Source organism: Gossypium hirsutum, chromosome A09, assembly GCF_007990345.1.
Source record: "Gossypium hirsutum isolate 1008001.06 chromosome A09, Gossypium_hirsutum_v2.1, whole genome shotgun sequence".
NCBI lineage: Eukaryota > Viridiplantae > Streptophyta > Magnoliopsida > Malvales > Malvaceae > Gossypium > Gossypium hirsutum.
The window spans coordinates 84007773-84030446 of NC_053432.1; the positions used below are offsets into that span (position 1 = coordinate 84007773).

At 33.8% G+C, this 22674-nt stretch overlaps 4 protein-coding genes and 1 pseudogene across 10 annotated transcripts; 2 read left to right on the forward strand and 3 right to left on the reverse strand.

The window, feature by feature from the left end:
- Positions 1-304: 304 nt before the first annotated feature.
- Positions 305-2245, forward strand: LOC121206408 (probable bifunctional TENA-E protein). The gene is made up of 3 exons (XM_041077324.1): positions 305-511; positions 631-851; positions 1741-2245. Exons 1-3 carry the CDS (start codon positions 377-379, stop codon positions 2054-2056), a joined length of 672 nt encoding a protein of 223 aa, XP_040933258.1. The 5' UTR covers positions 305-376; the 3' UTR covers positions 2057-2245.
- A 750-nt stretch (positions 2246-2995) lies between these two features.
- LOC107943363 (histone-lysine N-methyltransferase ASHR2) lies at positions 2996-6636 on the forward strand. Of its 4 annotated transcripts, none has more exons than XM_016877109.2 (3): positions 2996-3156; positions 3930-5132; positions 5376-6636. In XM_016877109.2, the coding sequence occupies exon 2, from the start codon at positions 3946-3948 to the stop codon at positions 5116-5118; it is 1173 nt and encodes a 390-aa protein (XP_016732598.1). In that variant the 5' UTR covers positions 2996-3156; positions 3930-3945; the 3' UTR covers positions 5119-5132; positions 5376-6636. The 4 variants fall into 4 exon arrangements, with proteins under 4 accessions (XP_016732598.1, XP_040933259.1, XP_016732599.1 ...); XM_016877110.2 differs by lacking the exon at positions 5376-6636 and having other exon boundaries at positions 2998-3100; positions 3137-3156; positions 3930-5320; XM_041077326.1 differs by having other exon boundaries at positions 2999-3156; positions 5362-6636.
- Positions 5690-6590, reverse strand: LOC107943366 (zinc finger CCHC domain-containing protein 10-like; annotated as a pseudogene).
- Positions 6637-7923: 1287 nt separating the features above from the next.
- Positions 7924-10050, reverse strand: LOC107943364 (outer envelope pore protein 16-2, chloroplastic). Of its 2 annotated transcripts, none has more exons than XM_041077327.1 (7): positions 9787-10050; positions 9637-9688; positions 9451-9525; positions 9280-9311; positions 8550-8583; positions 8338-8405; positions 7924-8271 (listed from the first exon to the last, which is right to left on the reverse strand). In XM_041077327.1, exons 1-7 carry the CDS (start codon positions 9910-9912, stop codon positions 8083-8085), a joined length of 576 nt encoding a protein of 191 aa, XP_040933261.1. In that variant the 5' UTR covers positions 9913-10050; the 3' UTR covers positions 7924-8082. The 2 variants fall into 2 exon arrangements, with proteins under 2 accessions (XP_040933261.1, XP_016732601.2); XM_016877112.2 differs by having other exon boundaries at positions 7924-8226; positions 9787-10009.
- A 919-nt stretch (positions 10051-10969) lies between these two features.
- On the reverse strand, positions 10970-21084 carry LOC107943362 (serine/threonine-protein phosphatase 4 regulatory subunit 3A). Of its 3 annotated transcripts, XM_041077329.1 has the most exons (24): positions 20696-21063; positions 19694-19774; positions 19468-19567; positions 19279-19363; positions 19083-19132; positions 18651-18730; positions 18262-18321; positions 17713-17812; positions 17530-17607; positions 16784-16851; positions 16591-16659; positions 16432-16509; positions 16259-16354; positions 16036-16106; positions 15809-15886; positions 15588-15681; positions 15335-15433; positions 14321-14538; positions 14121-14235; positions 12626-12757; positions 12438-12545; positions 12249-12358; positions 12066-12161; positions 10970-11984 (listed from the first exon to the last, which is right to left on the reverse strand). In XM_041077329.1, exons 1-24 carry the CDS (start codon positions 20738-20740, stop codon positions 11486-11488), a joined length of 2610 nt encoding a protein of 869 aa, XP_040933263.1. In that variant the 5' UTR covers positions 20741-21063; the 3' UTR covers positions 10970-11485. The 3 variants fall into 3 exon arrangements, with proteins under 3 accessions (XP_040933263.1, XP_040933262.1, XP_040933264.1); XM_041077328.1 differs by having other exon boundaries at positions 16432-16659; positions 20696-21084; XM_041077330.1 differs by lacking the exons at positions 10970-11984; positions 12066-12161; positions 12249-12358; ... (2 more) ...; positions 14121-14235; positions 14321-14538 and adding an exon at positions 14626-14712 and having other exon boundaries at positions 20696-21066.
- Between the last annotated feature and the right edge of the window lie 1590 nt (positions 21085-22674).

Genomic DNA, 22674 nt, shown 5'->3' on the forward strand with positions numbered 1-22674 from the left:
TCGCTCTGACACACAGTAACACCAACCATGCAGCTTGGAATCCATACTCAAAGTGTTCAAGGACTTGAATCCATGCATGTGTGATTCGATTCGATTATAAATTTACAACCGGAGTTAAACTAATTTGATAACCTAAATAACCAAAAAATTTTCAAATTTCAAATTAATTTGACGATTCAAATTAATCTAAGTCGAGCAATTGAAAAAAATCTACCAATTCAAAATGCTTACACGTGTGTTCCAGAGTTGACACGTACGAAAAACCTTTGATTTTGCATGTGTGACACTTTGGGGAAACCAAGGGAATAAGCCGGCCTTTAAAAGACAGTTCAAGAAGCAGCAATTTTGTAGAAATTGGTTACACAGTGGCATACAAATGCAGGCGAAGATCACCGTGACGGAGACATGGCTGAGGAAGCACCGCCACTTGTACGACGGAGCCACCAGACATCCTTTTATCCGCAGCATTCGAGATGGGAACATCAATATCTCCGCCTTCAAAACATGGCTGGTTCTTGTTTTCTGATCCTAAATTTCTTGCTATTTTATGCTTAAATTGCATGCAGCTCCAGAAAAATTTTGGGTTTTTTTATATGAAAACTTGATTGTTTTGGATTCATATAATTTCAGGGGCAGGATTACATATTTGTTAGAGCTTTTGTGCCGTTTGTAGCAAGTGTTTTGACTAAAGCTTATAAAGGATCAGATGATGGTAATGGTGATGTAGAAGTGATATTAGGAGGTGTAGCTGCTTTACATGATGAGATTTCCTGGTTTAAGAAAGAAGCTTTTAAGTGGGGTGTTCAGCTCTCAAGTATTGTTCCTCAGAAAGCAAATCAAGAATACTGCCGGTAATTTCATATGTGTGTGTTTACCAAGTGTTTGTTGTTTTGATTGCCTCATGAATGTGGATGATTGGGACCTATGTTGTTCTTGATTTGGTGTAAGTGTTGTATACGGGTATATATTTCTATATATTCGATATTCGATTTTGAGTGTCTTCTTCCATGAATTTTAAGGATCTTTGGAGGGCCGTATCTCAATGAGGGTATATATATCCGATTTCGAGTATGTTCTTCCTAGAATTTTAAGGATCTTTGGAGGGTCATATCTCAATATACGAACACAAGTCTCGATTTCCGGATCAATATAGATTAGGACAGCTCATTGCTAGGTGGTCATGTTACTCGGACTTCGATGGGTTCGAATAGTTGCTTGCTTGGTGTAACGTGTCAACCTTTTTTCGGATCATTGTTATGGGTTTATGTCTAATGTTATTTCAGATCAAATATAAATATTAAGATCCTTGATTAAGTATTTTCTTAGCTTTCTTCTTAGTTTCCAGTTGCTTGGTCAACTAGTTTGAAAGCTTTAAAGCCGAAATCGAACTATCAAGCAAATGCATACCAGCTTGGTGTAAGATCGAGTTCGGATTGATCATGAAACTCGAATGGCTATAATCTTGGCTTGTTGGTTTATTGAAAAAGCTCGGGCCAAGCCTTGTATGGTCGCTCTATTCTTACATTTGCAAAATAATAACTCAAGGCTCTGTTCATATATGTGCGTTGAGCTGTGTCGATTACGTGTTGTGCATATATGTTCTTTGCATTTGAAATGCCCATGACAATAGCGGCATAGATTTGTCGATAGCATTGAGCTGTGCATAAATGTTCTTTGCATTTCTGGGCTGTGCCCGTCGAACTTGTAGCAGCATATATTTGACTTTACATGGTATTGCAGATTTCTTGAGAGCTTAATAGGCCCAGAAGTCGAATACACCGTCGCGGCTGTAGCTTTTTGGGCTATCGAAACCATCTATCAGGAGAGTTTCGCACACTGCTTAGAAGATGACAGTAAAACCCCTCCAGAACTCAAGGAAACCTGCCAAAGATGGGGCAATGAAAGCTTCGGAGAGTACTGTAATTCCCTCCGGAATATTGTCGATCGACAGCTAGAAAAAGCGTCCGATGATGTCATCACAAAAGCTGAAGCGACACTCCTGCGTGTTCTTGAACACGAAGTTGATTTCTGGAACATGAGCCATGGAAGAACCTGAATCTACGAGACTGAGCTGCATGGTTTACCTTTCGCAGAACTTGATATATCATAAGCACCAACATTACAAGGTTGCGTGCATATATTGTTAAATCAACGGTTTGCTATATACATAAACGTACCTAGAAGTTATGGACTCTGTTTCTTTTCCGCCTATATATGAAGTTGTTTATATGGTGATGGTTTGTCAGAATTGGATTAGGTAACCTTACCAAAGGTTTTCAGATTAGTGGAGCTAAGGTTTTCAAAATTGGTGGAATCAAGTTTTCCGTTTTTGTTTCCTGCAATATATTTTGGTGATTCAAGAAAAAAAATTGAATATATTTAAGCCTATATAATAATTTCTCTAAAATTATAATTTTATAATAAAACAATAATATGCATCATTTGTAATTTTGTTTTTATATCATCGATTGTAATTTATAATTATTAACATGTAAAATTTTAATACTAACATTTTATACTTTTAATTAATGATTTGAAATTTTGAACTTCTTATTACCTTTTTGTCTTTTCGTGACTAAACAATATGAATACAATGGATTTAATCAAAATAAATAGATAAAATGAAGGTTAAGTTTGTCATATGAATAATGAGTGCCGTAGTAAACGGAGGGACTAATAAATCTTTTTATTTTTAAAAATTATTAATAAATATTTTTAACCATACAAAATGTTTAAATTAAATAATTAAAAATTAATTCTTTAAAAACCCTAAATTTATAACAATCGAACTTGAGATTAATAAACATTCGTACATAATTACTTTACTACATCTATAACTCGACCTTTAAATAATCCTTTTATAAATATAAATTTAATATAAGTGGAATAAATTTTATTTATTAATAATTTTTATTTTTTTTCTATAAAGCCCAGCCCAATTCATAGAATCCTAGGCCTTTTTTTAATCAAACCCATCAATTAAAGAGTTCGAATAAAAGTGCTTTAAACCTCTCTCTGTAACCTAGATAGAAGAACCAAGCATTCATTAATGGCCGCTCTCTGCAACTGAAAACTTGAACAATTATCTTTTAAAGGTCTGGTCTCAGCATCAAAGCAAAAAAAAAAAAAGGGTCTGGTCTCAGCTCAAACACTTTGGTAAGAACTAAACTTCCCCAATTTTTCATTTTTAAAAAGAATTATTATCCTTTTTGGGTTTGATTCCTACTGTTTCTTTTTTACTACGATTTTTAGTATTGTTTAGGATTCTAACCTTCAAGCAAAATGGATTATTTTTCATTGTTGGATTTAGTGAATTTCCAGGGTTCTTTTGCATATATGTTTCTGGCTGAATTTTTTTAGTTACTTTACCCCATTTTTGTTTGTTGGGTTAATAGCTTGATAATGATGTAATTAGAGGTTGGCTTGAAGAGAAAAATGGAAAAAAAAACCTAAACCCTAAATTATGTTTTTTTCCCACATGATTTGGCATTAGTGAGATGGAATTTGAATTTATTGTGTTTTTGACCTGTTGGTATTAGAAATAGGTCAATGTCTGTACTTTTACAGCATTTAAGATTTAGTTTCTATGCTTTAGAAGTTAAAATTAAATCCTCTTTACTTTTTCAATTTTTCAATTTAAAAATCCTAATCCAGTCATTAACACAGTTTGTATGCCACATGATACGAGGGCAGCCTAATTAATGTGCCAAGTAGGCAAATTTTGACAAAAACTACTAAAGATGTTAATGATTGGACTGGGATTGTTAAATAGAAATAGTAAGCGGACTTTAACTTTTTATGTTTTGGGACTAAATCTCAAATTTGTCAAAGTACAATTATTGATGGCGTATTTTAACCTTAGAAAAATTGCAGCATTTAGAATTATGAATGCTGTTTGAAGGTTTTTTTTTTTTTTTAAATGTTTGCAGAGTGGGAAGTAAAAGGATGTTGACAGCTGATTCGGGTTCTGTGTTAAGGTTAGTGGAGATAGAAGGAAGAGGAAGGGCTCTCGTTGCATCGCAGCCATTGAAGGCAGGGCAAATTGTTCTCCAGGATTCTCCTATCGTTGTTTACTCCGCTTTTCCGTTGGTTAAACCTCAATCTTCGGCATCTTATTGTGATAATTGCTTTAGGATACTCTTCTCATCGGCAAATGTAGTGCCGTGTCCATTATGTTCTCATCATCTCTTTTGCGGTCCAAATTGCCTAACCGCGGCAACAGCTTCCTCTCATTCGCCTTGGGTTTGCCAGGCTCTTAGTCGTCTTCGGGATTGCCCTTCTCTTTTTTCTCAACCTCTCGAACAGCAAGTGCAAGCTCGGTTTCTTATAGCTGCATATAATCTAGCCCTTGTTTCCCCTTCGGATTTCCAGGTTTTACTTTCTCTTCAAGGTCAATATTCCCCTTCCGATGCTCCTGCTGCTGAATTCCTACATTCCCTCATTTCGTCGGTCTGTCCTCCGCCTTCGTTATCGATTTCTATCGAACTCATAGCCGCTTTATTGGCAAAAGATAAGCTGAATGCTTTTGGCTTGATGGAACCTATCTCTCTACAACAAGACGGAGAGAGATCCGTCCGTGCTTACGGGATCTATCCCAAAGCTTCTTTCTTCAACCATGATTGTCTTCCAAATGCTTGCAGATTCGATTACCTCGACTCAGCTCTGGACCAGAACACCGACATGATTGTTAGGATGATTCATGATGTCCCTGTAGGTAGAGAGATTTGCTTGAGTTATTTCCCTGTCAATCTCAACTACTCCGCCCGACAGAAGAGATTGGCCGAGGATTATGGCTTTACCTGCAATTGTGACCGTTGCAAAGTTGAGGCTAATTGGTCCGATAACGAAACTGACGTTATAGATGATAACGGGACTATCGAAGAGAATGAGGATGAGGAGATCATGGAAGAGGACAACGATGAACAAATGGTAGCCTCTGAAGGGGATGAAGTAGGAGAAGCCGATTTCCCCCATGCTTATTTCTTTGTGAGATACATGTGTAATCGCGAAAACTGTTGGGGCACGCTGGCGCCGTTGCCCCCATCCAATGATGTTCAGTCTAAAATGTTGGAATGTAATGTCTGTGGCAACCTCAAGAGTGAAGAAGATATGTGTTGAACTTTAGAACAAAGGTATTCTTTTTCCATCGGAGGAAATGCTCTTATTACAACAATGTTGGCTTTCTTCTATAGTTGCAGTTCTGTGTTTTTATGTGCTTGTTTTCACGGTAATTCTTTTAAGTAGTAAATTTTAATTTTGTTAATATTTTATTAATATGGGATTAAATTTATCAACTTAATAGTAGAGGGATTGATTTGAACCGATTTCTATAGTACAGAATTTTCTACAGCTTTTATCCAGGTCTTGTTATTCAGGTACTGTCTTGGGCGCGTCTTGTCGATTTGGAGAAAATAAGTACAGGCGTTATTGGCCAATATCGCAAACCTCCTCCTGATGGTCATCTGCTTTCTAACTTTCCGAGGTAACAACATTCAGGGAGCCTTGGCCAGCATGTTCGAGTACAGTGAATCAAACATTGCATAATCAACTGATCAACTGAGCTGAACTTCGGATTCATTTCTTATTGAACTTCGATCCATGCATTCAACAAAATCTCTCGTTTGTCAAGGATGAATTTTTTATTCAAATTGTTCCAAAAAAGAATTATAGCTGGAAACTCGTAAAATCATAAGTTCAAAGAGAAGATAAGCTTGCCGGGAACTCGAAAAATCCAGAGACACATGTTCAAGCTACAATGATTTCATAAAGGGATTCCACAACTACTGGGAACTATTGTAACTTATAAACATCGGAAAAAGGAAAGAAGACATATACGGAGTTATTTCCGAAGGGTCAATCACCGGCGTCCAGCAACGAACACGCAAGATGTCAATGCCTTCAACTCTTCCTCCGTTTGCTCCTATCAATGGAATACGAATCATAAGACTCCGAAGATGAGCTATACCTTCTACTATGCCTCCCCTTCTGCTTCCTCCTCTTTTCTTGCCTTCTCTCTTCCTCGGACTAGGATGATGATGAATTGTAATCCGTACTACTCTGGGCTGAAGAAGAATCCGATGAGGCACCAGTATCAGTCCTAAAAATTGAAGCCTCACTATCAGAATCTGCCCCAGAATCTCGCCGATGCTTCCTCTTGCTTTTCTTAGACCTATTACCGTCATTCCTATCCTTAACATCCAGGTTATCCAAATTATACGAGATTGAAAGTTTCATCCTCAATTTTGGATTCTTAAGCTGCTACGTACGCGAGGGTTGTGACATATAGACCCGTTCGTTCTTACATTCGTATGTCCAATGTCCGGCTTGAGGCACTGCTAAGCACCTATCGTAGACATTGTCGTATTGTCTTTCCTTTCACCTGATCGAAACGCCTTTTCGTTACTCATCAAATACATGAGCCGTTTTGCTTCCCTTTTCTCTTACCGTCTACTCAGTCCCTCTTCTTTTTACCCGTAAGCATTAACATTACGGGCTGCAGCTGCCGCCGCCCTTTCAGCTTGAGCACGACCTTTTGCAGCTGTCATTGCTGTGGTCTTGATTCTTTCGGCCGCGACTTGAGTTTTTCTTCTTTTTTACCGGACATCTTATCAAATGACAAAAAGAAAAAAATCGGTATATATATATTTGTATATCAATTCAACCTAAATCCTTCAGCACATTCAAATTTTCCAGTTTCTTCATTTAAAACATATAATGCTAACTAAATTACTAAAAAGAATTCCATTTTTTACAACAAATTCTCTATTTTTACAGATAAATAGATGGCCAATCTTGAAGGAAATTAGATCATTTCACTTGTACATTGGATGAAGGCGTAATTTCCTTATTTAAAAAAATAGCGCTAAACAAATTAATTAAAAGACCCAATATTCACAACAAAATCCCAACATTTAACTTTAAATTAAAATATGAAATATACTCAAAATTCAGCAGAAACACTAAAAGAAGATAATTTTGCATAATTTGCCAACTAACAACCAAGAAATTATAGGTAAAGAAGCGAAATTTCTTCAAAACAACGAAAATTGGGGAAAAATTTTCGACGTACAAAACAATAGCAAACACCAACTTCAAAACACGAAAGATTGAAAATAAAATGTAAATAATTCATATTAAATCCTAAACTGAACATTGTTTTGCAAAAAAAAAGAGATAAATCAAGAAATTAATTGAAGCTTACCGGGAGTTCTTCACGTAGGGGAAGATGCAAGAAAGAAGAAAAGAGGGAAATTTTATAATTATTTGAGAGAGGGGCCTTTTCGTCTTTAACAACTATATTTTTTTATATAAATAGAATTAAAATAGAAATTAAAAGAAAAGTATTATGCTCTTTTTTTTTATCGTCTGGGTCATATGAAGTTTAAATTTCTACTTAATTTTTTTTCGCTTTACTCGTGATCTAATCTTTAATGAAAAAAAGTTTATATAAGACATTTTTTAAATAAGAAATAAAATATTATGTAAAGAAGATTTTCTTTTTGTATTTTAGATGTCGGTTGTGAATTTTTTTAAAATTTTTTTAAAAAGTTAAAATTAAATTATATATTTTTCCGATAATAAAAATATTTTATTTTAATAACCTATATTATATTTTAAAATTTTATGAATTATACTTTTTGAAATTACGAATTAAAATATAAACAAAAATATATTCATAAAATCATAATAAAAATTAAATCAAAATTAATATTACAATGCTCCATGCTTAATTAATCATAAATAAATTATGAGATAAAAAATTAAAGACTTGAAATAAAAACTTTTTTATTATATAAAAGAAGAACCTGAAATTTTCACAACAGAAACCTACTTTTTCTTTTCTGCCATTGAAAATTCAAATAATAATAATATTAACAATAATAAAATGCCTCCATATTCAAAAGCTTAAACTAGGGCCAATAATTCAAGATGATAAAATTCCATTTAGAAAGAAACATGATATGAGCAAAATAAGAGAATACTAACACATTTCATGGTCATATAGTCTTAAGCTGTGGAACAACTTTAAATACTGAGACAACCAGTTTTTTCTTGATGTCTTTATTAAAGACACAAAAGGTTTTAAAACACTCCTGTCAGAAGATTGGCCGCCGTTGAAAGGGCGGCTCCGGTGATGGCGCATTGCAACACGTGTTCTTGGCAAGGTTTCTCACATGTGAGTGCCACTGTCATCCCTGTAAGTGCTCCCGCAACCGCACTGTTTTTCTGCATACACACAATATCGGCCACCAACAAGGGCGTCGATGTTGACTACTATGAATTGTTAAAAAAAAGATACCCAATCTATTTTCTTGCAAGTAAAGAAGTTGATCATACCCAATCATGAGCGCCACGAGCCTCTTGTAAGCCGTATGTGATACCCGAATATAAGCCGGCAGCCAGGCCTGCAATGTACAATTTTGGATTGGTGGACAATTTAAGATCAATTATTGCTTTTGAATTTAAGCCAATAAAGTATTTGCAAATCAACCTTCTATAAAACAGTAGCAAGCAAATGCCTATTGGGACTTGCAAGAACAAGAACTCACCCCATTGTAGAGATTCCTTTCCAGTGCTCTTCACCTGTATAAGATTGTAACAAGTAATAAGTTGGCAATATATATATGCATATGTGAGTGCGCAGGCGTATATATATAATATGCTATTTTGTCTAGAATTTTCAGTTTTCTCACACTTGTATGAGACAAGTACCTGAATGCAGAGGTATTTGGACATGGAGATGCAATGGTCCAAGCACATGCACATGAAAAATGGCCCATCGTGTTTGGATATGGACATATAAGAAGTATGACCCTTCTATGAAAAGGGTATGGAACAAGTATCCCAACACAGAGCATTTGGACATGAAGATGCAAAGCTCCGGTTACATGAAAAACGGTGCACCAGTGTATAGATATGGAGATGGATACGTATTGGTAATTGGTAAAGGACATGTAAGAACACGGATACAAGAACTATAGGTACTTAAGCAAGACACGTACTTATATCTAACACTTAATCCGAGAGACATATTTGCATCTAGTTAATACTCAATCCGAGTCGGAAACATATAAGATAGTCCAATGCTGAGATTGAGCTTAGCTGAAGAAGTCCCAGGCTAGATAATTGAATCAATAACTCGAAGAAAACCTGCCTTTTGTTTTTAGGCAGCATATATATATATATAGAATAAATTAAACATTTCATTCAGTATACAATGCATTAGGTCCACTGTGAAAAAAAAATTGATGATATCGTTAGGGAAATTTAGGAACTCACCATTGCTTCGAGCGATTTTCGATTGGTTTCTCCTGCGATCCACATATAACCAGCAATCAATGCCCAAATTAATCTTAAACTTGACACTCTCCAAATTCGAAAACGGAAGATTTAACTGGTACGGAACGATATACCATATTTTAATAGCAAGCAAAGTTTTTGATGAAATACCTCTGAGATAAGGAAATGGATTCTTCTTATTGTTCTTAGCACTGATATCAGTGGAACTACTTCTTGATTTAGTTCCTGCTACCAAATTACTATTAAATTTCTAAAAAAACTAAAGCAAACAATCAATCAATAACACCTTAATTAAGAAATTAATTTAAAAAAAAAAAAGAAGAGAGACATGCTTGCCTTCAAGAGCTAGATAACAACCCTCTCTGGCAACACCTTTAATGGCTCCAATCTACAAGTTAAATTAGACCACCACCATCACCAAAAAAAAAATCATATTCTCATTGATTTTGTTTAAAAAAAAAAAGGCATAACCATATGCATACGTACGCCAGCAGCTTTGACAAAGCTCTCAGCAATGCGATTAAGGAGAGGGTGACCGAGATCGAAGAAGCCTCCTTTGTCGAAGCTGCGTAGCTCATCGAGCAATGACCTAGTCTCTAAATTAGTGGTCATGGCTAGTTATTTGTGTGTGCGTGTGTGTTTTAAGTCGATAATAAGAAGTTGTAAGTGTGATTTTGCAGGATGTTATGGCGGAGAGAGATAAGAGTAAGAAAGAAAAGTAGAGAGAGTCAAGAGGTGAAAGGACATGTGTTCCTCAGAGCTTGCATGTCTCCTGCATGGGAAGCTGATTAGCAGGTCTTCGTGGCCATTTCCCTTTTCCGCCACCTATTGTAGCCGATAACCTCTAGCCACAGCCCAATGTTCTTTTACTGCAATTGGATCTGATGAATTTTGATTTTTAAATTACTTTAATTTAGATTTAAATTCAGTCCATAGAGTTATTTCAGAGAATATTTTTCCTTTTTCGCACTTGAGATAAAAATAAATTATTACAAATTTGAATCATTCATGATTATGATCAGTTAAGGATATTTTAAATTATCCATTCAAGTTCATTTCTTCATTTTTTGGAAAAAAAAAGTTAATTTCACTTATTCACACTATTTCAAATTTAATTAAATTTGAATTGGAGTGAATCACTCGTTTTAATCAATTCGTATACTTTCTCAAAAATATTAATTTGTATAAGTCAGATTAATTTAATTGATATTTAAAATTTTTAAATGGGAATTATTAATATTATCCCTAAGTAACCAGACATAATCGGACCAAACCAAATTACAACTTGAGCTCTCTTTTTTGTTCATTTTTTAACTCAAGCTTAATTCTAGTCAAATTTTTATTATTATTTAAAATTTGAAATATTAAAGAATTATTTTGTACTTAATTTTTTGATATATTAAGAATTAAAGTTAAATATAAATAACTACAAAACCAAACAGACCCAAATTGAAAATACTACGCACCAAGGTAAAGTCTCAATCCATTAAATCTCCCAGAAAAGAAATTAGAAAGCAAAGAGAAGAGAGGAGTAAAAAAGAACAAAGTAATTAATTGAAGTTTAAGCTTGACAACAACGAGCATAAAATTGGGAACAAATTTTGACTTTTTTATGATTTTAATAAAGAAGAAGGAATACCCTATTTTTAAAAGTAAAACAAAAAAAAGGTTATAATAATTTACAAATGCTCTATAAATAATGAGGTTTTAAAACTACAATTAAAGAAAATTTGGACTGTCCCTAACCCATCATCCTAGAGTATAACACAGTCAGCCACACACCCACCACAAAACTGAACAACAATGGGGCAAAATATTACTACCCCTATTCTATCAGTTTTTTTTTCATCATAAAGGCTTTTTCTAAATACCACGTGGATAGATTCAAAGAAGAAAAAAAAAGGATAAAATGGGTAATGTCTTCACAAATGCAAACAGTTGAAGGCAGCTTCACAGCATCAGAAAAGGCATTGTAGACTTACTTGGGCATGATTTCCGGTTTTTTTTTTTTTTTGTCTTTCCCGGGTGGTAGCACTATACACGATCGTCCTCCTCCGACAACTCATCCGCTTTCTCGGAATCCAAGTTCACTTTTTTTTTTATCTCTTTGGTTGGCCCAAGGCTGGTTTAATCACTAAGCACATCCTTGAATAAAAACAAACCATTATTATAGGATCTGTATAACTCATGATCCATTTACAGCCATTTCGGGTGATGATTTTGGCGGTATCAACGGGGAGTCTTCTCCAGTCAATTGTCTGTTGTCTGAACAGTTTCTAGGAGATCCTTTGTCTCTATGGTTGTCCTCTTCTGAACTATTGTCGTCCGGACTACTAGATTCCTTCTCTAGATGATTTTCCTCACCTGAGCCTTCGTTTCCCTCAGCTGATCGGGTGGATAAATGTATGGTGTTTGCAGTTTTCTTACTAGGCAAGACTGCTTGGCTTAACGTTGAACATAAAGCTGCAAATACACTATCTCTCGATTTAGAGCTTTTCCCCAAACGTTGCTTCTTGGATAGCTCATGCTCCTTTTCCTTGGGATTCAGCTTCCGCTTTGACCTAATGGACTCCAACATTCCCTCATCTTCCTCCGAGGTTTCAGTCTGCTTCCTCGGAGGCGGTGGCTTATAGTCTTCATCATCTTCATCGTCCTCATAGTCAACCAGTCCACCAGATCTCGGGCTACAAAATTATATAAATTACGAACCTAAAACACACTGAAATGCATTTTTAGTTATCTATTGGATGAGACCGTGAAAATACCTTAATGATGAGCGGTTGGCCACAACTCCATTGGATGGAACAGGCTGAGGCTGTACTTTCCTAGGATGAGATGCCGAGGTTGTATCATCTTCATCACTGTATGCATTCACATTCAATCATTAAAAGGGGAAACAAAATGGTTTAATAGAGAAGTGTTAACTCATCTAATTGATGAAAGCATACCTATCCTCGTTGAAATAATCTTCCTCCTCTTTCTCCAAAGCACGCTCATCAATTCGTTTTCTTGGGTCTGGTGCATTAACATCCATTTTTGTTCCACAATTCTCCAAGCACTACAAACAGACAAGTCACATGAACAGAAGTTCTATATCTAAAAATCTTGGTTGTAAAATTGGTCGGCGACAGGAATACCTGCTCGTATTTAATTTTCAATGAGTGAATAGAAGCCAAATTCTCAAACTTAACCAATTGATTCCAAAACGAATCAACAATATACTTAACCAATAATTTCATGTTTTCCTGCACGAAACAAAGTTATTAGAAGACAGAATCTTCCAGAAACGTATAATATCCAAATATAGTGCGGAAGTAACATGTACCTTGCGGATATATTCTAAAAGCTCTAAAATTGCAGAGTTCAGCACATTGTATCGATTTCCATTAGCAACGAAAGCATCTATAACTGGTTTAAGAAGGTTGTTCTTAACAATATGATTTATCAGATGTTCATCCTGCAAGACGACAGCATAGTTTAACTAGTTAAAACACGTAACAGACTCAATCAACCAACCAGAAAAAGTGCTAATCTGCAAATGTTTTAGAGAACAAAAAGTAGTATAACAAATTATTTATATAAAAAAAAAGAATTGATTTTCCTTATTTATAAATAAGGGGGGAAATAACCAGACTTAAGAAACTGCAAGCGCATAAAAAATGAAAAAAGAAATAATAAAAACAACGGGTATAGCAAGCAAGCCTAGCGAGTGAAAAAGGGATTTAGAAAGGAGATAAAATATGTCCATTCTTCCCCAGAATAATCTTATACACTTCCGAGTTGGATATCAATGGTGCAAACAAACATAACAGTTTAATAGTTAAACAAGTGAGTCGTCTTAAATGATACCAATGGCAGGAAATCTGCCATAATCCAGCAAACCACTTTAGACGTATTCCAGTAAGTGCTGCACATGGTAAGCATTTATTATATTTTAATTGTCTAGGACTCTAGACATCAAGCCTATGTAAGACAAGTGTCTGATACAAATACTACAGGAAAATATGAAAAGATATAGCAACATACACATCCCCCCATATCTTAAGAGATGTGTCTCCTTATGGAACTAAAGTTCACACGTCATTCACATAGAAAACAGCTTCAGCTTAATTTCATTTTTATCTTCAATGACATTTCTGAAAGGATTCTAACCATATAAATTACACCACCTAATTATTTTTGTAAAATTTATGGTGAATTTCTAAAGTTGAAACAGGGGATCCAGAAATCGCTCTGGCCCTATTTCACCAAAACTCAGATACCCTATAAAATACAAAACCTTTACCTGTTTTGCTTATTCCATATGAAAATAGACACAATGAGCTTTAATTTCATATGTTATTCACCATCAACCCATGTCTCTACAATTTCTTGTGATTTTTCAAAATCCTGTTATTTCTGATACTTGAATCTATTTTTAATAGAAACAAACGGTATAGTCATATGATTTTTTTACAGAGAGAAAGGTGGTTCGTAGTAAGTAGAGGCCAGTGCAGTCGAATTCTGAAACAGGGGTAACTTTAACTAATAAACTGTACTAATTGGATAAGTCAAACATTCTAGAAAAAAATTAGTAGATATATATATGAGTCTAGTTTCAGGAAAAATTTACGGATCTTAATTTCGAGTTTTGAAACTCGAGAAATGAATTTTTAAGCAACCATGACGCAGAAAAACAGTTTATTCCGAAAATTAAAATAAGTGGTTTAGAGTTATTTAAAAGGTAAGATAAGTTTAGTAACACCTCAAGCTTGACTCCGGTGACGGTTTCGGCGTGGGGGTGTTACATTTATTTTAAAGCCTAAACTGAATAAACTTACATGACGAGTGAGAATGGTGCGAACAAAGCGAACTGCAGCAACTACTAAGTACTTTTCCCTTCTCCGAGTCAATAACAAAACTTTTTCTATAACATTGTTAAGGATAAAATTACACCTGCAAACAATGAAGATAAGGTAATTAACATCTTCAGTTAATAAGCCCAATTTTACATTAATAGAACACGTATCCTAAAGATTACTTTATTCTATAAGGATGGTGCAAAACACAGAAGCACAGCAATTCGCATATGCTTGAGAGAATTTCAGGCTTTGCGCCATTTTGACTTTCAACTTTTCCGGCATTTCTTGCCAAGTTACTGGTAGACTGGTCAGCCTCATCAGAAGAACATGATAATATTATGACATCAATTAGCTCGCCCAAATGCTTCTCATAAAAAATATCAGTAATTGAATCTCTCTGCAACAGAACAGTACACGGTCAAGTACTTGCATGAAAGAACTTTGAAGTAGCAACCAAAACTCGCATGGAGAAAGAGAAATTAAATCTTACGTGAAGTTTAAGTGACAAATTTCCAACAATCAGCAGACATATATATAATAAATCACAAATCAACATCCAAAATTTTTACACCTGCATAAATAAACTCCAAACTGTTGTGGACACCAAATGGGAAGATAACACAGATACAAGGTATGAAAATCACATGAGAAGGATTAGTATATGATATTAAAATCACTGAGAAGCACTCAGTGACAAGCATTCTTCAGCCGTGATTTCTAGCATCTTATTTCATAACACTCACTCAGTGATCAACAAAACAAAGAGATCAGCTAAAGTTTTGATTGGGCTCGTTAGACATGATAGGGAAAACAAACACAAGCAAATTTATCAATATTTAGCTTAATCAATAACTATATCTCTATGCATGAAGATCCAAATTCAGGTTATTTGCAACTTTCTTGTCTTGCAAGTTGCAACCGTGCCTGGATTCAAATTTGAAAAATGTTTTTGCTTCTCTAAAAACTGCAATAAGAACAGCACCACATTCTTGTGCAGTAAAGCAAGACAAGGGTTAGAAAGAGGTTAAGCTAGATCCAAAAGTCATGATCTTAAACTATGAAGAGTAGAAGAAAAGGATCCAGCTAATACGGCCCAGTTATTTGGGTATTTAGGTTGAGCATAAGTCTATAAAATTTCCCATCTACCAAAATATAAAACTTGCACGGAGAAATCAAGAATCAAAGGTAGGCACCTGAGCTCCTGATAATGTGAATGAATCCAGTAAACTACGAAGAATTTCAAGAAATTGGCAGTGCATATCCTCCCCAAAATCTGTTACCATCCCTTTAACCTGCAAGTGTACAACTACGTTAGTTCTTCTAATTCTCTCCCTATATACAGGCAAGCACATACCAAGGTGAGGAAGATCTTTTGAGTTCATCCCATTCTTTTATTTCCACATAATTTTTTACCATATTACCAATAAACTTGAACAGAACACATACCAAAAGTCCAAAAAGTGGAATTCCTTCCTGGCGAACAACATAAGACCGCAGAAGGTTTGCATCCTGATTCAAGAACAGAATGAGAATGTCTGTCCTGCAACCAGTATGGAGACCTACTGTTAGGCCTTCATCATAACTTAAGGAAACGAAACATTTATACGCAAAGCAAGGGAAGAAAATATAAAAGACTGAAGAAAAATATTACAAAATGCCCCCATTACCCAGTTAGTACAAGCTTTTTATCTGGACTCTGCAGAACATCAGTGATGATATCAAAAATACCTTCATTGATAAGATCCCTAAAATGATAGAAAAATGGAAACTCAGCCATAAGATGCAGAAAAAAAATTTGTTTAGATGATATTTCCAGAGAAACTTTAGCTTTCAGAATGAAGATACATCATGAAAACAACACTTATACCAGATTCTAACTTGTAGAAAACAATACCTAAATAGTCGAAGCTGCTGCACCACTTGAAGGCTCTTGCTTAAACTACAAAATTCGTGCAGGAAATATACCTATTGAAAGAATAAGCTGAAGAATTATTGCAGGCACAAATCAAACAGACTAAACCATACTTCAAACCCATGAAAAGAACCTTGAACAACAAATATTCATATACCAAATGAAAAATAAAACAATAAAACTTCAGACCAATGTCAACAGTTACCAAATTTTTCTTTGATTCAGCAGATGTGGTGGGTGATCTCAACCTAGCAAACAATTCCTGAATGAAGGTGCTATCATCCTTCAATATAGAAATAACCTAAAACACATTATTGCAATTAGTGCAAAAGAAAACAAAAGGGCACATGTATTTCACAACAGACACTAAAGTCTTACAATAGCATTGTTTGAATGAATTATAGAATTGAGACTGGCAGTTGTGGCCTCATCTAATACCCTTGCCAAAACAACATCCTGAAAGAAACAATCAAAAGCAACAGTTACATGATCAAAGACGAGAGTGAGACTCATAAATAAAGTTTTTAACATGCATACCTTCAAATAACCAACTCTGTATGTCTGGTGTATCTTTGACAGGGCAAGGGGATTTTTAATTGGAATAGCCTATAAAAATCAAATATCATAAAATGAACTCTTTCTAAAAGATCCTGGATTTTCTTCCTGATCTAAATTTCTTCCAAGTCTAAACCTCCATCATTTCATTAAGACACATTCAAGAATACAATACCTCCTTAAAAACAACATGTTCTTTCAGAAAAAGCCGATATTGTTGCACCTGAGGAACATCAGCATCATCTGAATACAAGGAAGAAAGTGTCTTCAGTCCTAATGAAACCATGGTATAAACTATCAAGCAAATAATCAATTCAGGGGCATGTAGACAAGAACATCATATGAACACTAAGCAGAAAATCCAGAATTTAACAAAATGCAACAGATACTAAATGGCAAACCAACATGCATCTCAGAAAAGTAACCAATTTTGAAGCAACAAACACAGGTTTAAACAAGCTTCACCTAATTACCAATGAAAGATGGATTGCTCTGCCTAAAGATTCATGTAAAAATTTACTTGAATTATCAATCACTTGCAAAAGCTGAGATTTATTTCTCAATAACAACATAAAATTTCACATCATCAAAAACTTACCATGACAGTACGAGTATATTGGCAGTTCTGTGAAAGTTTAAGACTATTAAGTTATTATGTAGAAGCTAAAACTCTAGTTACAGATATAGTAGGTCATAATTTAGAAATTGAATTAAAAAATAACACAAAGAACAATGTACTTGAAAAGAGAAAGCAAACAAACAGGAAACATACAAACTCTCAGAAAATCCCCAAATATAACAAAGTTATTTGCATAAAGAAGTATCGTGCCAATAATATAAGTACATTTTCAAATTAGACATTGAATTCAATCAACAATAGTCACCAATAATAAATCCACGAACAAACAGTATAGGACTTACATTCAAGAGAACCGATAATATCCATGATTAATTCATCCCCAAATATTTTCTCGAAAACTTGAGGACTATTAAGCAAAACTGTAAAACAGCCAACAACATAAATCACATATCCATGAATTACTTGTAAAATATAAGCTTTTATAACAAAGAAATAAGAGCATCCAAGTTAGAAAGAGTACTAACTTATCCCCTTAATTATTTTGAATATCATGTGAAGACCATCTATGTTTTCCAAGTCTTCACAAATTCTGAATAGCTCCATCAGCTTCTGGAAGAAATCTTGCTGCATACTCAATTCAGCAGGTCTAAAAATATTAAGAAACTAACATGGATGGAAAATCAACGCAAGGGTATTAAGCTATAGAGTTAAAACAGAAAAAATAAAAGAAACCAGGAAGCAGAGTAACAAACGATAAAGCCATGACATCATAGGGAAAATATAAAAGAACAAGTACTCGAGCTCGTAGTAACATATTGAAGAAAGATATTTAATCTCTCTCCATATGACGGAAGATCAACGAGCTGACAACCTCGGAAAGTTGAGAAACCAGTGGAAAACCAAATCCTCAGTTCATATCACAGCAACAATTGAAAATATGACAGATATACCAATATTAAGATAGAAAGAAGAGCAGTAGTTGATTACAGAATACTAAACTACATAATATCTATATATAGAAAAAATTAACAAACAGAAACTGTTAGCAAGAACAAAGTTCAAGAAAAGCATACATCACTCAATATAAGTTCCGTCAGCCGCATCTGATCGGCAATGCCACTCTCAGTCACAGTCTGCAGGACAAAAATGATCACCTTAATGAATAATCATATAAACAGGCATTACCTGAGCGGGCTAAATCTGAAGACCTTTCCAAGAAAACTTAATCAAGGCAAGAAATCATGGGGCTATAATAGAAATAATTATTAAATAAGGTAAAATAAGATGATCGAAAAACATGAGAGCATAAAAACCATTAACTTCATTAAAAATAAAGGAGAGAAAAAATGAGGAAGAAAAGCATTATCAAATGTTTTTGACAAAAAACCCTCAAAATTACAGCAAGCAACAAAAACAACCCTAAATAAAATGCAATCAAGAGGACTCGGTCATTCATTATAACCTTCAGGATTATGGGAAGAGTGGAAAGCTCCACGGCTGGCAACTCCCTCAACTCGCTATTCATTGTGTGAAATATCTCGTCTGCAGTAATCATATGAGAAACCATTATCCATTATTGTATTTCAAAATTGCACAAATGATATGTTGCACGCATGTCTGAAAAAAAAACAATCTTCAGTGGATAAGAAGCAGCAGATGTTAGCCACTTGACAAATGAAGCACATTTAATTAAGATTGTCCTATCTATAAGGCAGAAAAGCTAAATATATTATTACATTAACCAAAATAACTGCTAACATATTTAAAGATTTTCTGGAACTTTAGTCTTCATTTGGACGAGTCACTAAGAAAGTTAAAACATTTACAAGGATGCAATGTTTGATTACTTTAGGGAGTAAGATTTAATAGTTTCAATCGGATTTAAGGTACTTACTGTTAAGAGAACTGAAATGCATATTTCTTTGCACATTGCAAATGTGGTCCCTGCAATAGAATAAAAAGAAAAACAGATAGGAGTTGAAAAACTGAAGCCATAAAATTCCAACAGAGAGAGAACAGTAAGAAAAGGGGATGTAAAGATAGAGATAGAAATCACTCAACAAGGAATAACCAAAAAAACAGTTACTTACCATATGTAAGAGCATCCCGTGTTCTCCTGAAAACTAAGTGCCAATTCTGTAGAATATTCTGAGTCTCTCCATGATATGATTGTATCTGAAGATATATGCATATATAATTCAATCAAACTGAAATATTCAAAAATGGCAAAGATCCAGTTATGAACAGCATATTTGCTATTAGCCAAGGCAGAAATATACCTTCTTGCTTTCTGTAAATGTCATCAGGGCTGATGCGGTGCAAAAGCAACGTCTCGTTGTCTTCTTCATCAAAAACAAATAAAGCCAGCTCTTCTGATCTCTGAAGTATAGCATATAGCATTCATTTAAAAGCAAGAACACAATTTTGCCTAAATAGTTTAATTTCAAAAGTAAATCCAGACTGAAAAAAGAGAACTGTAGAAGCAGCTAAAAGATTTGAACAGACCTCCAAATAATCAACAGTGACATGCCCAGTTCCTTGATCATCCCATTTACCATCCTCATTCAAACGATAGACCTTTACTCGCTGAATTTGCATATAAGGAATTTGACCCCAACATAAAGGAAGAGGAGTTAGATAGATATCTCAAAACTCATGCTAAATTCAAAGAAATAAACAATGCAGACAGAAAATGCATTGACATGAAGTTGAACTTTGAGCAGCTATTTGGTCCGTTGTCACACTAACAACCAAAATAACTTTTATGATCCCCCCCCCCAAAAAAAAAATTTCCCAGCTAATTATTTTCCTATCATAACATTTGGCAGCCTATAGGCTTCCATTCACCACATGGTGTTTCTATCGATGATGATGCTGTTTTCGCATTCTAGATTTGATAACTCGCCCATAGAGCAACACCCTCACCATAACACAGAAATTTCTAGCAAATGCTACAAAGATCATACTTCCAATGCCTCCTCAGGAAAATGTAAACAATTACTAATATAAATAGCATGTTAGTAATGACGACTGCTTGAAAATAGTTACTTAAAAAGGGTTCATTAAATATAATTTAACCATTATTTGACGACTAAAACACACCCTTGTCCACATTCCGTACATATATTAAACAACATAATCACAAAAAAATTTGAAAAAGCTGAAAAAATACTAACTTAAGACCAATTTATCTAACTTCCCAAGAAGAGAATTGTCTGGTATCCCACTTAAAGCCAATTTCACTTCACCGCACGCCTCAAACAAAAACCTAAGTCATATTTAACTAATAAAACTGTGGAACAAGAGAGTAAAAATAAAAGTAAGGGCATCTCTACCTACAAAGCCAAAAACATATTTAAATTCATTGGAAGATAGTAACTTAACTTACTATGTAAATTAACACCTAGCTTATCTTATGCAAGTGAACTAAAAAAAATAAGACCGGTCTTATGGCTCCCAAAAGACTTTCTGAAAGGAAAAAAAAAAAACACCGAGAAATAAGCTGACCTGCATCGAATTGGAGTTCCCTTGCGATTTCTCTTGAGCGCCCATCGTAGCTTCTCGCTCTCCTATTTCAAAACTTTACGAATCCCCAAATAACCCCGAGAAGTCGTAAAAATTGGGGGAAAAAACGAAGTTGAAATTGAGAGAGATTGGGGAAAAACCTTGAATTAGGGTTTTTTTTGGTAAACGATAAGAGAGAAAAAGCGCGGGCTCTTGAAAAAATTTACGCGGGAGAGATTAAGGTTCCTTCTAGAAGGAGATCAAAAGAAAACCCTAACCGCCATTAACGAAGCTGAATAAACCTTCGTCTCTCTCTTTTTTTTTTCAATTTGGCTATTTTTTTTCTTTTCAATTTTCTGCGCAAGTGCCTGTCACTTCACCCCCGACCTTCATAAGTGAAAGAAAACAAAAATAATAATAACGCTTAATTATGTCCTAGTCCCTATAAGCTTCAAGCTTTTGAAATCTAATCCCTCTATCTTTAATTTATAATTTAATTTCTTTACTTAATTGATTTAAAAAATAAAACTAAATCAATGATTTTTTATTAAATTTAAATATATTTATTAATTAAAAATTATTTTTTAAAATCATATCTTTTCAATGCTAAAATTTCACATAATATCGAATAAGGCATTGGTTCATCGGGTAAGGAAGAAGTCTTATCATGTGCATACGTCATAGGTAGGTTTTGCCATGTTCTTTAGGTCCAATTTTGTCTAATTCTTTATTTGTTACGCATTGTATTAGTTAAATTTTATATTATAATTAATTATGCATATGTTTATATTACACTCATAATTATACAGTATTTATATTAATAAAAATTTTTAAATAATAATAAAATGTCACGTACTCATATTCAACGTGAGTGAAAAAATCAAAATCTTGAAATCAGAAAATGTAGGGATTAAATTTTAAATTTTCAAAAAATATAGGGACTCGTAGGAGAATTGAACTTAATAACAAGCTACTGCAACAAATGGGGTTCTAATTAAAGGGCTTTGTTTTCATTTTAATTACGGCTTTCGCCATTGATCCATTGGTTCCCTGCTATATCCACGCGCTTTCTTTCGTCCATCCAATAAAAAACACACAGATTCCCTAAACACGTGTTATTTTAATACCCAATCATTACTTGACACGTAATCCGAAGTACAGAAGATGCAAAATATCTCTTTAATAACGTCACCTTCTTAAGTAAGTTTGGACTGAGTTTTTTTTAATTTTAATAGTTTTAAAAAATCGATTTAATTCAATTTATTTTTCTATTACTTTTAAGTTTTAGATTTTTAAATTTATTTTAATAATATTTTATTTTATTTTATCAAATAAATAATAAATATTTCTTATATTTTATTTTTTAATAATATGTTTTTATATGAAATTTTTTGACTTATTTTTACTATTTTAATTACAAATATTTACTTTTTCATGATAAAGAGTTAAATTTAATTATAAATTAAATAAAAAAGAAAATACTGTTAAATTCCATAATTATGATTTTTTTTAATTGTATTTCAAAACTATACAAATATTTTAATTCAGATTGGTTTTTTTTCATGTTGACGAGCAATTCGTGACTTCCAACAATTAAAAATGAAAAATAAACTTACTTGATTAATCATATATTTTATCTGATTAATCGATCGATTTAAATTTTAACTATCTGAATCGAATCAACTTAATATAGATTACTTCAATTCACTAACTATTTTTTCTATTTTTCTCCTTCCAACTTTCAAGTGTGAAAGAAAAAATAATAATTAAATGATTATTTTGATCCCATTTTTATAATAAAAAGACTTGTCTAGATGATAATTCGAATTAGGAATTTGAATACCTATTCAAATTTTGTGAATTAGAATATTGAAAAAAAATTAAAACTATCTAAAATATGAGCTCAAGGTTCGAATCCATCCTTTCTATTTTTATAATTATATTATTTCAATTTTATATATCTTGTAATTTAAAATACTTTT

Bases quoted from the DNA above. Each gene is read 5' to 3' on its own strand.
- LOC107943363 (XM_016877109.2), top strand. From the start codon at position 3,946: ATGTTGACAGCTGATTCGGGTTCTGTGTTAAGGTTAGTGGAGATAGAA.
- LOC121206408 (XM_041077324.1), top strand. From the start codon at position 377: ATGCAGGCGAAGATCACCGTGACGGAGACATGGCTGAGGAAGCACCGC. The intron at 512-630 runs GTTCTTGTTTTC...ATATAATTTCAG, and splicing joins CCGCCTTCAAAACATGGCTG to GGGCAGGATTACATATTTGT. The intron at 852-1,740 runs GTAATTTCATAT...ATGGTATTGCAG, and splicing joins GCAAATCAAGAATACTGCCG to ATTTCTTGAGAGCTTAATAG.
- LOC107943364 (XM_041077327.1), bottom strand. From the start codon at position 9,912: ATGACCACTAATTTAGAGACTAGGTCATTGCTCGATGAGCTACGCAGC. The intron at 9,312-9,450 runs GTATTTCATCAA...TGTGGATCGCAG, and splicing joins TCCATTTCCTTATCTCAGAG to GAGAAACCAATCGAAAATCG. The intron at 8,406-8,549 runs GTGAGTTCTTGT...TGTACATTGCAG, and splicing joins AAAGGAATCTCTACAATGGG to GCCTGGCTGCCGGCTTATAT.
- LOC107943362 (XM_041077328.1), bottom strand. From the start codon at position 20,740: ATGGGCGCTCAAGAGAAATCGCAAGGGAACTCCAATTCGATGCAG. The intron at 16,355-16,431 runs GTAAGACTTTAG...AATGTGTTTTAG, and splicing joins TTCATTCAAACAATGCTATT to GTTATTTCTATATTGAAGGA. The intron at 12,359-12,437 runs GTATTCCTGTCG...GTCTGTTTGTAG, and splicing joins TGAAAATTAAATACGAGCAG to TGCTTGGAGAATTGTGGAAC.